Source organism: Dipodomys merriami, unplaced genomic scaffold (genome assembly GCF_024711535.1).
Source record: "Dipodomys merriami isolate MVZ:Mamm:240054 unplaced genomic scaffold, mDipMer1.0.p SCAF_70, whole genome shotgun sequence".
Classification (NCBI taxonomy): domain Eukaryota; kingdom Metazoa; phylum Chordata; class Mammalia; order Rodentia; family Heteromyidae; genus Dipodomys; species Dipodomys merriami.
The window spans coordinates 917337-930104 of record NW_027206291.1 but is presented as its reverse complement, the minus strand read 5'-3'; the positions used below and the strand labels follow the sequence as shown (position 1 = coordinate 930104).

General features: G+C 58.2%; 1 protein-coding gene across 1 annotated transcript in view; it reads left to right on the top strand.

Annotated features, from left to right (window-relative positions):
* The window catches only part of LOC138817764 (neurogenic locus notch homolog protein 3-like), a 34773-nt gene extending 22439 nt beyond the window's left edge, over nucleotides 1-12334 (top strand). Inside the window, 9 exon segments of the mRNA XM_070008415.1 lie at nucleotides 154-486; nucleotides 2366-2520; nucleotides 3031-3253; nucleotides 4209-4293; nucleotides 4882-5044; nucleotides 5649-5953; nucleotides 7344-7491; nucleotides 8901-8998; nucleotides 9642-12334. Of these exon segments, the coding sequence (XP_069864516.1) occupies nucleotides 154-486; nucleotides 2366-2520; nucleotides 3031-3253; nucleotides 4209-4293; nucleotides 4882-5044; nucleotides 5649-5953; nucleotides 7344-7491; nucleotides 8901-8998; nucleotides 9642-10670 (2539 nt within the window). The 3' untranslated portion in view covers nucleotides 10671-12334.
* The last annotated feature ends 434 nt before the right edge of the window (nucleotides 12335-12768 follow it).

Genomic DNA, 12768 nt, shown 5'->3' with positions numbered 1-12768 from the left:
GGCCCCGCCCCGGCCTCGCCCCGGCCCCGCCCCGCCCCAGCCCGGCCCGACCTCGCCCCCCCCCGCCCCTGTGCAGGCACTGTGTGGTCTATGCGCATTTGGGGGTGATCAGAGGCCCCCTGACGCTGCTCTCTCTGTCCCCCTCCCCCCCAGCCCCGTGTATGAAAAATACTGTGCGGACCACTTCGCGGACGGCCGCTGCGACCAGGGCTGCAACACGGAGGAGTGCGGCTGGGACGGGCTGGACTGCGCCAGTGAGGTCCCCGCCCTGCTGGCCCGCGGGGTGCTGGTGCTCACCGTCCTGCTGCCCCCCGAAGAGCTGCTGCGCTCCGGCGCCGATTTCCTGCAGCGGCTCAGCGCCATCCTGAGGACCTCGCTGCGCTTCCGCCTGGACGCCCGCGGCCAGGCCATGGTGTTCCCTTACCACCGGCCCGGCCCTGGCTTCGAACCCCGAGCCCGGCGGGAGCTGGTCCCCGAGGTGATCGGGTGAGTGACTCCACCAGGACCTTCCTGAAGGAGGCTCTGGGTGAGGAGGTCAGGCCCAGGCACCTGTGACTTCGATCTTGTGATATAGATAGATGGATAGACAGACAGATAGATAGATGATAGTGTGTGTGTGTTGGTCCTAGGGCTTGAACTTGGGGCCTGGGCATTGCCCTTTAGCTTTTCCCCTCAAAGTTAGTGCTCCACCACTTTGAGCCACAGCTCCATTTCAGCTTTGGTGGTTATTTCGAGATAAGAGTCTCATCATGCTTGCCTACTATACGTAAAGACCTAGGTTCGATTCCTCAGTACGACATACACAGAAAAAGCCAGAAGTGGCGCTGTGGCTAAAGTGGTAGAGCGCTAGCCTTGAGCAAAAGAAGCACAGGGACAGTGCCCAGGCCCTCAGTTCAAGCTCCAGAAGGACTGGCAAATAAATAAAATACTGAGTCTCACTTTCCTGCCCGGGCTGCCTTGAACTGCAATCCTCAGATCTCATTCTCCAGAGTGGCCAGGCTGACAGGTGTGGACCATGGGCACCCCGACTTGGATCTTATTCCATTTTTTTTCTTAACATCTCGGAGAACTGCCTTTGGCAATGCATCTCCTACAGGCTTCTCAACCCATCAGCTTTTGGGAAAGAGACCATTTATTGCTGTGAGACAAAACTTTTGTCTCCCTGAACACGGGCAGCTTAGCAGCATTACCCATTAGAAGCTGGTGGCACCGCCCCCTCGTGGTGACTATGAAAAATGCCTCCAGAGAGAAACAAGTATCTCTTGGGTGGGTGGGTGGGTGTGGAGGGGCACCCCAAATCGAACCTGTCTGCTTTTGGGGAGGGGGACAATTTAGCAGAGTGGGTAAGGGCACTTAAGGGCAGGGTTTTTGTTGTTGTTTAATGAGTCTGGGTGCCTGTGGCCTATGACTGTGACCCTAGCTACTCAGGAGGCTGAGAGCTGAAGATTGTATGGTTCAAAGCCAGCCCTGGCAGGAAAGTAAGTCTAAGCCAAGTATTGCCACAACTCTCATGTGGCTCCAGTGGTAGAGCGCTAGGCTTGGGTGAGAAAACCCTGTAAGAGGACAAGAACCTAGGTTCAAGCCCCAGTATGGGCACCAAAGAAACAAATAAAAGAACTGTCTGTCTGGTGGGTGGGTAGATGCGTTGGAAGGCAGTGGGGGATGGTATTTGTGAAAGATGCAGCAGAGGCCTGAGGAGGACGGAGCCCTGACACAGCAAGCGGGGAGGGGTGGGATGTGGGCTGGGGCACAGGCTCTGGCTGGCAGCATCCAGGAATGGAAGGCCGGGAGGATGGTTTGCTTCAAGCCACAGTGATGATGACGGAGGGTGGGTTCCCGTCCCCAGCAAGAAAACAAAAGCACATGGGTACAATTAACAATGAATGACGTGAGAGTAAAAACAGACTGTGGGGGGAAATAGGATCAAAGTACTTTGTATGCATGTCTGAAAGCAGAAAGATGAAACCTGTTAGTTGTGTTAGAAGGGGGGCGGCGGAGGAGGAGGAGGGTAGGGGAGAGGGACGGAGGGGTGTGCATTGTATGGAAACTGTACGCATGGAAATGTCGTATGGAATCCCTCTCTCCTTGGACCACCAATGTGTGCTAATACAAAAAAATCTTAATGGGGAACCAGAGGGCCCACCCACAGAGCAAGGCAGCCGGGATTGGGAGTTTCAGCCCGGTGAAGGACCGTCCCAGGTCTCCACTGGGGTGGCCCCAGCGAGACCCGTCTGGGGGGCATGGTGGGTGGGTCGGGTGCCAGCCCGGAGCAGGCGGGCCGCGGAGGGACCCGGCGGTGGGGACCTGGGGCGCGTGAGGCTGGGCCCCCGCGGAGCCCTGGGGTCCTCCCCTTCTGTTCCCGCAGCTCCGTCGTGATGCTGGAGATTGACAACCGGCTCTGCCTGCAGTCTCCCGAGAACGACCACTGCTTCCCCGATGCCCAGAGTGCCGCCGACTACCTGGGGGCCTTGTCAGCCGTGGAGCGCCTCGACTTCCCCTACCCGCTGCGGGATGTGCGAGGTGAGGCCCCGCCTCCGCTGCCTCGGGGCTGCGCAGGCCACTCAGTCCAGGCCACACCCCATGGTTAAGGCGACACCCCATTGTCGGGACCCCACCCACCGAGGAAGCCACGCCCCATAGCCAAAGCCGCGCCCAGCAGCCCAGGATACCCTCCCCACCCCCGTAAGTCCCACTTGCATCTGAAGCTCCACCTGCTGCTGAGGCCCCACCCACGATGGAAGCTCCGCCCCCTAGTGGAAGCCCCACCCACAGAGGAAACCCCGCCCATGGTTGAGACTTGCTTCACCGTGGAAGCCCCGCCCCACAGAGAAATCCCTGCCCATGGCCGAGGCCCCGCCCCACTGTGGAAGCTCCGCCCCATGGCGGGAGCCCCACCCACAGCGGAAACCCTGCCCATGGCCGAGGCCCCGCCCCACCATGGAAGCCCTGCCCCATTCCAGAGGCCCGCCCCAAGGCCCCGCCCCCGTGGAGGCCCCGCCCCCGGCTGAAGCCCCGCCCGCCCGCCCACAGGGGAGCCGCTGGAGCCGCCCGCGCAGGGCGTGCCCACCATGCCCCTGCTGGCGGCCAGCGCCGTCTTCCTGCTCATCATCTTCGTCCTGGGCGTCATGGTGGCCCGGCGCAAGCGAGAGCACAGCACCCTGTGGTTCCCCGAGGGATTCGCGCTGCACAAGGACGTGGCAGCCGGCCACAAGGGCCGGCGGGAGCCCGTGGGACAAGATGCGCTGGGCATGAAGTGAGGACCTTTGACCCACCCTGGCCTTCACTGGGGTTGGCCTTTGACCTTAACTTGACCTTCACTTCAGACCATCCTGGACCCCAGAGTCCAGCCTCCTGCCCAGACCCTGTGCTCGCTGGGGGGCATCCCCACTTTCTGGCTTCTGACTATTCCCTGGGTCCCCATTTCCATACTTCATCCTCACCCGTGACCCATGACCCTCCGTGACCTCCACCACCCCCTCTGCCTCTAACCCAGTCTTACCTTGGACCTCTCACCTCTGAGGAACTTCCCACTCGAATCAGGATTCGGGTCTTAGATTTACTTATGGTTATATTTATTTGTTTATGCCAGTCCTGGAACTGGAACTCCGGGCTTGGGCCCTGAGCTTTTTCACTCAGGACTGGCGCTCTACCATTTGAGCCAGAGCTCCACTTCCGGTTTTTGAGTGGTTCATTGGAGATAAGAGTTTCAGAGGCTGGCTTTGAACTGCGACCCTTAGATCTCAGCCTCCTGAGTAGCTGGGAAACCGGCTTGAGCCAGACAACTTGTTCATGTCTTTCACCAGAATTGAGAGACATGTCAGCTTTCCCACCCTGCTGAAAGTCATGTTGTTTTCTTATTGGTGGGATTTGAACTCAGGGCCTGGGCGCTGTCCCAGAGCTCTTTGTGCTGAAGGCTAGGGTTCTTGTCACTTTGAGCCACAGCTCCACTTCCAGTTTTTGAGTGGGTAGTTGGAGATAAGAGTCTTCACTGCCTGGGCTGTCTTTGAACCCTAATCCTCAAATCTCAGCCCCTTGAATGCTAGGATAACAGGCGTGAGCCACCTGTTGACTGAAGATCCCCCCCCATTTCCACTGTAGCCCCCTGACTTGCCTCTGTGACCTCTGCTCTGACTCCACCCCAAGTCCTCTCCGAAGGGGGGATACCCCCCAGTGCCCTTTGTCACCCCCTTTTCTTCCTGTGCCCCTAGGAACATGGGCAAGGGCGAGAGTCTGATGGGGGAGGTGGCCACAGACTGGATGGACACAGAGTGCCCGGAGGCCAAGCGACTGAAGGTGCCGCGCAGCCCTCCCCTCCCCTTCCCTCCCCTCCCCTCCCCTCCCTCCCCTCCCTCCCTCCCTCACCTCCTTCCCCTCCCCTCCTCGGCTCTTTTCCTTTCAGGGTACTGGGACACCCCCTCCTTCCCCCCTCTCCCGCCCGAGGAGCTTGGCTCTCCTTGCCTCCCAAGCTCCAGGGGACCATAGAGGGGGCTTTGTGACCCCGTGTGTTCTCAGGTGGTTCTGTGGCCGGGGAGGAGGCGAGGAGATGGGCTGGGCGAGCCCGCTGGGCTTGGTGGCTTGGGTGCACGTTCCTCTGGCCAGTCCTTCCTGGGTCTTCCCAGTGGGGACCCACCCCCCTGCCCAGACAATTCTAGTTCATTTGCTGCTGCTGCTGTAACAAAGAACCTGCGGCTGGGTAGTGTAAGGAGGGAAGAGGTTCTTTTGGCTTCAAGGGTGTGTATGTGTGTGTGTGCGCGCGCGTGTTTGTGGTGCCCCTGCCAGGCCCTGGCAGCCCCGTGTGCATGTGTGCGTATGTGTCCTGCCCCTGGCAGCCCCTTCTCCCTCGGCCTGCGGTGTTGAGTCCATCCCTCCCTGTGCTTGCAGGTGGAGGAGGCTGGCGCAGGGGCCGAGGAGCCCGTGGACTGTCGCCAGTGGACGCAGCACCACCTGGTGGCCGCCGACATCCGTGTGGCCCCAGCCATGGCACTGACACCGCCGCAGGGTGACGCGGAGGCCGACGCCATGGACGTGAACGTGCGGGGCCCAGGTCAGCGCCCAGAGCCCGCGGGGACCCCGGCGGGGGACCTACACTAGAAATTCCGCTCTCCGCCTCTTCCTCTTCTCCCTCCTCCTCCTCCTCTTTCTCCTGGGGTTTGAACTCAGGACTTGGTGCTGTTTTTGAGCTTTTTCACTCTATTTTTCACTCTATTTTCACTCTATTTTTCACTCTATCATTCTATTACTTGAGCCACAGCTCCACTTCCACTGTGTAGTCACTCCTGGTATTGCTGTGTGTCCTATTTGCTCGTGTGTGTGTGCACACGCACGTGCGTGCTCTGGTCCTGGAGCTTGAACTCAGGGCCTAGGTGGTGCTGTCCCCAAGCTTTTCCCCGCTCAGAGGCTGGTGCTCTACCACGTGAGCCACAGTTCATGTCTGGCTTTTTGGCCCATTGGTGATAAGTAGCCCGTAGACTTTTCTGCCTGGGCTGGCCTTGAATCACGATCCTCCTCAGACCTCAGCCTCCCGAGTAGCTGGGGTGACAGGCGTAGGCCACCGGTGCCCGGCAGCCCATTGGTCCTCAATGGCGTGCCCCTGGCCTCGGGCCCCCGGGAAGCCGCAATGGCTCAGTGACGGCCTCCTGTCCCCACAGACGGCTTCACCCCCCTCATGCTGGCCTCCTTCTGTGGAGGGGCCCTGGAGCAGATCCCAGCCGAGGAGGAGGACGTGGATGACTCCTCCGCCAGCATCCTCTCAGACCTCATCTGCCAAGGGGCCCAGCTTGGGGCTCGGACTGACCGCACGGGCGAGACCGCCCTGCACCTGGCCGCACGCTACGCCCGGGCCGACGCCGCCAAGCGGCTGCTGGACGCCGGAGCGGACACCAACGCCCAGGACCACTCGGGCCGCACCCCGCTGCACACGGCTGTGACCGCCGACGCGCAGGGCGTCTTCCAGGTGAGCCTGGATCGCTGCTGGACACGGGGCTACGGTGGACATCAGACACCCCGGATTCAGATCCCTCTTTTTTTTTTTGTCAGTCATGGAGCTTGAACTCCGGGCCTGGGTGCTGTCCCTCAGCTCTTCAGTTCAAGGGAGCGCTCTACCACTTGAGCCACAGAGCCACTTCCGGGTTTCTGGTGGTTTATTGGAGATAAGAGTTTCACGGACTTTGCTGCCCAGGCTGGCTTTGAACCGCGATCCTCAGATCTCAGCCTCCTGAGTAGCTAGGATGACAGGCGTGAGCCACCGGCACCTGGCTTCTGGCTTTTTTTGAGTGGTTCATTGGAGATAAGAGTCTCACAGACATTCCTGTCCAGGCTGGCTTTGAACTTCAATCCTCAGATCTCACTCTCCTGAGCAGCTAGGTGATTACAGGTGTGAGCCACCTACAACCCTCCAGGCTCTCTCTTTTGTGTGTGTGTGTGGTCCTGGGGCTTGAACTCTGCGTCTGGGCGCTGTCCCTGAGCTTTTTTTGCTTAAGGCTGGTGCTCTACCACTTGAGCCACAGCTCCGTTTCTGGCTTTTTAGGGGCTCATTGGAGATAAGCATCTCGCAGACTTTCTTGCCTGGGCTAGCTTTCAGCTGTGACCTTCAGACCTCGGTCTCATGAGGAGTTAGGATGACAGGCGTGAGCCACCGGCGCCCAGCTTCCAAAATGGATTTTTTTTGGCCAGGTGCTGGTGGCTCACACCTGCCATCCTAGCTACTCAGGAGGCTGAGATCTGAGGATCATGGTTCAAGGCCAGCCTGAGCAGGGAAGTCCGTGAGACTCTTTTTTTTTTTTTTTTTGGTCGGCCGTGGGGCTCAAACTCTGGGCCTGGGCGCTGTCCCTCAGCTCTTCAGCTCAAGGCGAGCGCTCTACCACTTGAGCTACAGCGCCACTTCCGGTTTTCTGGTGGTTTTTGGAGATAGGAGTCTCACAGTCTCTCCTGCCCGGGTTGGCTTTGAACCGCGATCCTCAGATCTCAGCCTCCTGAGTAGCTAGGATTACAGGCGTGAGCCACCAGCGCCCGGCGTCCGTGAGACTCTTATTTCCAATAAACCACCAGAAAACCGGAAGTGGCGCTGTGGCTCAAGTGGTAGAGTGCTCACCTTGAGCTGAAGAGCTGAGGGACAGCGCCCAGGCCCAGCGTTCAAGCCCCAGGACCATCTCCCCTGGCCCCCCATCCATTTTGATTTGGGGTGTTTTTAGCTTGAGATGGAATTAGCAGTACGCTACCCCATTGTAAGTCACGGGAAGCTGTGGCTCATGAATCGGTCAGAGTCCCAGGAGGTGTCAGGGGTCTGCTGATCCCTCTGTTCTGGTGTGACTTTCCCTGTTGCCCCCCCTCCCCTTTCTCTCTAGATCCTCATCCGGAATCGCTCCACAGACCTGGACGCCCGCATGGCGGACGGCTCCACCAGCCTGATCCTGGCAGCCCGCCTGGCAGTGGAGGGTATGGTAGAGGAGCTGATCGCCTGCCACGCCGACGTGAACGCGGTGGACGAGCTGGGTAGGCTGACCGGAAGCCGTGGGTAGGGGCTGGGAGCCGGGAGGGGTCTCCTGGACACCCACAGTAGAGCTGGGCACCCATGCCAGCCTCAGGAGGCTGAGGCCTGAGGATCCTCATTTGAGGGCAGCCCTAGGCAGGGAAGCCTGTGGGAGACTTCCTTCCAATTGACCACGGAAAAGTGGAGCTGTGGCTCAAGTGGGTAGAGCGCTAGCCTTGATTGAACAAGCTGAGGGACAGCACTGAGGGACAGCCACACACACACACACACACACACACACACACACACACACACACACACACACACACATACACACACACACACACACACACACACACACACACACACACACACACACAGAGTGGCTTCCTTCTGACAGCTCATTTCCAGCTGCTTGGGACAAGGCTCAAGGCCTGGTTGGCGGTGGGTTTCTACCCCTGTCCCCGGACTGCAGGCTTTACTGGAAGAAATCCACTCTACTGCCACCTGCTGGGCAGCTGTAATAAATATCTGCAACTGGATCCAATCTGTAATCTGTAAGGTTTTACAAGAGCCTGGCTTCACACAAGACACACCACAGTCTTTGGCCATTTAAAAAAAATTAATCAGTTCATTAAAACAATAACTGGTCAGGCCGGGCGCCGGTGGCTCACGCCTGTAATCCTAGCTACTCAGGAGGCTGAGATCTGAGAATCATGGTTCAAAGCCAGCCCCGGCAGGAAAGACCGTGAGACTCCTATCTCCAATAAACCACTAGAAAACCGGAAGTGGCGCTGTAGCTCAACTGGTAGAGTGCTCACCTTGAGCTGAAGAGCTGAGGGACAGCGCCCAGGCCCAGAGTTCAAGCCCCATGACTGACAAAACCCCCCCAAAAAACCAAAAAACCAATAACTGGTCAGTTATTTATTATTGTATAACTAGCCTTATTTTATAAGTAATCATTAACACTCGGTTATTGTTGTTACTACCATTATATATATATATTATTTTTATTTATTTATTTTGTCAGTTGTGGGTCTTGCACTTTGGACCTGGGCGCTGTCCCTCAGCTCTTCAGCTCATGGCAAACGCTCTACCCCTTGAGCCACAGCGCCACTTCCGGTTTTCTGGTGGTTCATTGGAGATAAGAGTGTCATGGACTTTCCTGCCCAGGCTGGCTTTGACCCTCCATCCTCAGATCTCAGCCTCCTGAGGAGCTGGGAAAGCAGGCGTGCACCATGGGTGCCCGGTGAAGTTAGTAAGCGGGAATAGGAATACTGATTCACGCACCAAGCACAGGGGCTCAGCTGTGCTCAGCTGGCCGGCCTCCCAAGCTGTTTTGCAGACACTAACTGCCCCCCCCCAATACTGGGGTGCTGGGGGTGTGAGCTGGGCTCTGGCCTGGACCCTGACTCTTCCCCCCTCTCTCCAGGGAAGTCAGCCCTGCACTGGGCTGCAGCTGTGAACAACGTGGAGGCCGCCTTGGCTCTGCTCAAGAACGGCGCTAATAAGGACATGCAGGACGGCAAGGTGAGCCCTCAGCCCCTCCCCTCCTGTGCGGGTATGGCGGGGGGGGGGGGGCACAGGTGACAGAACAGGGTGGGGGAAAGCTAGTGGGGCATTCACTCTGCCCACACCCAGCTTTTAGGGCTGGGGTTTGGGGCCAGGAGGCTCTAAGAATTGGTCAGATGAAGAAGTGTGTAGCAGCTGCTGTGTGAGCTTGGGGAAACTGTTTAACTTCTCTGAACCTCTGTTCTTATCTCCAAAGTAGGGAAGTAAGGATACGCCCCCTCCACCATCTTCATTTCATTTCATTTTTTTTGGGGGGGGGCTGAACTCTGGGCCTGGGCGCTGTCCCTCAGCTCTTCAGTTCAAGGCTAGCGCTCCACCACTTGAACCACAGTGCCACTTCCAGTTTCCTAAGTGGGTTTATTGGAGATCAGAGATTCACAGACTTCTGTGCCTGAGCTGGCTTTGATTCTCAATCCTCAGATCTCAGCCTCCTGAATAGCTAGGATGACAGGCCAGAGCCACTGGCACCTGGCCCTGTTGGATCTTTCTAAAGGAAAGAGCGTGTCCGTCAGGTCCTGCAGCAGAGCGGGGATGTGACCTCTCTGACCTTGGCCAGGGTGGCATTGACATGTGTGGGTGTGCTCCCCTCCCCCGTCCCCAGGAGGAGACCCCGCTGTTCCTGGCGGCCAGGGAGGGCAGCTATGAGGTGGTCAAGCTGTTGCTGGATCATTTTGCCAACCGGGAGATCACAGACCACATGGACAGGCTGCCCAGGGACGTGGCCCACGAGCGACTGCACCAGGACATCGTGCGCCTCCTGGACCAGCCCAGCGGGCCCCGCAGCCCCCCGGGGCCCCATGGCCTGGGACCCCTGCTCTGTCCCCCCGGGGCCTTCCTCCCCGGCCTGAAAGCCACACCGTCGGGGGCCAAGAAGAGCCGCAGGCCTCTGGGGAAGGCCGGGCTGGGCCCTCAGGGCGCTCGCGGACGGGGCAAGAAGCTGAGCCTGGCCTGCCCGGGCCCCCTGGCCGACAGCTCGGTCACGCTGTCCCCCGTGGACTCTCTGGACTCCCCTCGGCCCTTCGGGGGGACCCCTGCCTCCCCTGGAGGCTTCTCCCTGGAGGCTCCCTACGGGGCGGCTGCGGCCACCGCCGTGTCCTTGACGCAGCTTGGGGGTGCGGGCAGGGCGGCGGCTCTGGGGCGCCAGCCCCCCGGGAGCTGCGTGCTCAGCCTGGGCCTGTTGAACCCCGTGGCTGTCCCCCTCGACTGGGCCCGGCTGCCCCCACCTGCACCCCCGGGGTCCTCCTTCCTGCTGCCCCTGGCTCCGGGACCCCAGCTGCTCAACCCGGGGACCCCCGTCTCGCCCCAAGAGCGGCCCCCTCCCTACCTGGCCCCTCCCGGGCACGGAGAGGAATACCCGGCCGCGGGGACCGGCAGTAGCCCTGCCAAGGATCGCTTTCTCCGGGTCCCCAATGAGCATCCTTACCTGACTCCGTCCCCCGAGTCTCCCGAGCACTGGGCCAGCCCGTCGCCCCCCTCCCTGTCCGACTGGTCCGAGTCCACGCCCAGCCCCGCCACCGCAGCCCCCCCTGCCCAGCCGCACCCCCTGTCTGTCCCTGCCCCCCTGACTCAGGCCCAGACCCAGCTGGGACCCCAGCCTGAAGTCACCCCCAAGAGGCAGGTGCTGGCCTGAAGGAAGAGCTCCTTGCTTTAGATCTCGGATCTGGAGACGACCCCACCCCCGCCCCCCTGTCTGTCACCTCGCTCTGCATCTCTGTCTCTGTCTGTCTGTCTGTCTCCCTCTCTCTCCCTGAAGTGTTCTTCAATCCTTGGACCTTGGATCTGAAGGATATCCCATCCTGACATTCTCTCTCTCTCTCTGTCTCCCTCTTCCCTCTCCCTCTCTCTCTCTTCACCAGCCTTTTGCACCAGCCCAGACTCATAGTCTTCCTTTATTTATAATGTGGGGGCTGACACCCACCTTCTGAATCTTGTAACCAGTCTGGGACCTTCTCTTCCCTCCCGTATCCCTTGCCAGCCTTCTCTTTTCTCTCTCTCACTCTGACACCTGTGAATTATTATTCTTTATTCTTTCCTTTTCTTCTTCTTCCTCCTCTCTTCTTTTTACATTTTTTGTATAGAAACGAAATTCATTTAAACAAACATTATTATTATTTTTTACTATATATATATATGGAGACGCTTCCCCCCACCCCCCCCCCCATGCCCCGTGGGGCTGAGTCTGTGGACCTATTTGGGCCCAGCTGGATTCTGTGTACTGAATACACGGCCCTGGCATGGACTAAGCGCCCAGCCCGCCCTCGGGCGCACCCTCTGGGGCTTGGGTGGGGGGAGACGCGGGAGCCCCCTCCCCACCCCTCCCTCCCTCCCTGATTCCAGATGAAACCGGTCCTGTGGCCCGCCCCGTGGCGCCCGTGGCGGGCCACCCCCTCCTGGCACCGGGCGGGGATCGGGTCGGTTCACTTCTTGTCTGCGACCCAGGCTTCCTGGGGTGCCCGTCGTGGGCTGCTGTGGAATGGCCTCCCACCCACCCCGCTAGCCCGGCTCCGGCCGGCGCTGTACAGCCCGCGCCCTGCGCCTAATAAAGGAACAGTCGCCCGCGCTCAGCCCGCGCCACCTCGGAGATAAACCCGCGCGCGGCCCTGGGATTGGTCCGCAGGGTGGTCACCTGACACAAGAGGAGCCAATCGGGTGCCTGTGGTTTGGGAAGGTTGATTGGCGAAGAGGGGTGGTCACGTGCCACAACAGGAGCCAATTGGATTCATGGGCTTTGATGGGCGGGGCTTTGAGAAGTTCGATTGGGTCAGAGCAGCGGTCACCTGACAGAAGAGGAGCCAATCACAGTCCCTTTTTGGGCGCTAGGCCTGGAGTTTGAACTCAGGCTGAGGCTCTGCCCTGAAGACAGGTGCTCCACTGCTTGAGCCACAGCGTCACCTCCACTTCCACATTTTGCTGGTTTATCAGAGATGAGAGGCTTATAGATGTTTCTGCCCAGGACTGGCTTTGAACCTGGATCCTCAGATCTCAGCCAGGATTACAGTGTGAGCCACCGATGCTCAGCTCAGTATTTCCTTCCTTCCTTCCTTCCTTCCTTCCCTCCCTTCCTCCCTTCCTATTTTGCCAGTTCTGGAGCTTGAACTCAGGACCTGGGCACTGTCCCTGAGCTTTTGCTCAAGGTTAGCACTCTACCATTTGAACCACAACACCACTTCCGGCCTTTTCTGTGTATGTGGTGCTGAGGAATCCAACCCAGGTCTTCTTGCATGCTAGGCAAGCACTCTGCTACTAATTCACATTCTCAGCCTCTCAATATTTATTTTAAATAAAGATGAGTTATCTAAAGGAGTTTCAATTCAACATTTCCGCTTATGAGTATAATGCATCTTGATCAATGTCATCCACCCTCTATCATTCTTTCCCATCATGCCTCAAGTTACCTGTTTCCATTCTCACACTGACATAACGGCTATATTTACCCTTCCTTTCTTCGTTTGTCTAGATCTTATTTTTTAATCCAATTAGCCAGGTTGTGTCTTTCAATTACAGAGTTAAGTATATTTACATTTAAGGTAATTGTTGAGAAGTATTTTACTAAGTCCTATTTTCCCCCCTGGGTAGTTCCAGTCCTGTTTTCTCTTATTTATCTTGAGAGTTTGCTAGATTCCTGAGCCAAAGAAGTTTTCTTTTTTCCTCCTATATTTCCCTCTATTTCTTTTAAGTTTTTTTTTTTTTTTTTTTCATTTTTGGAGCTCCTGTGTGTGTGACTGTCT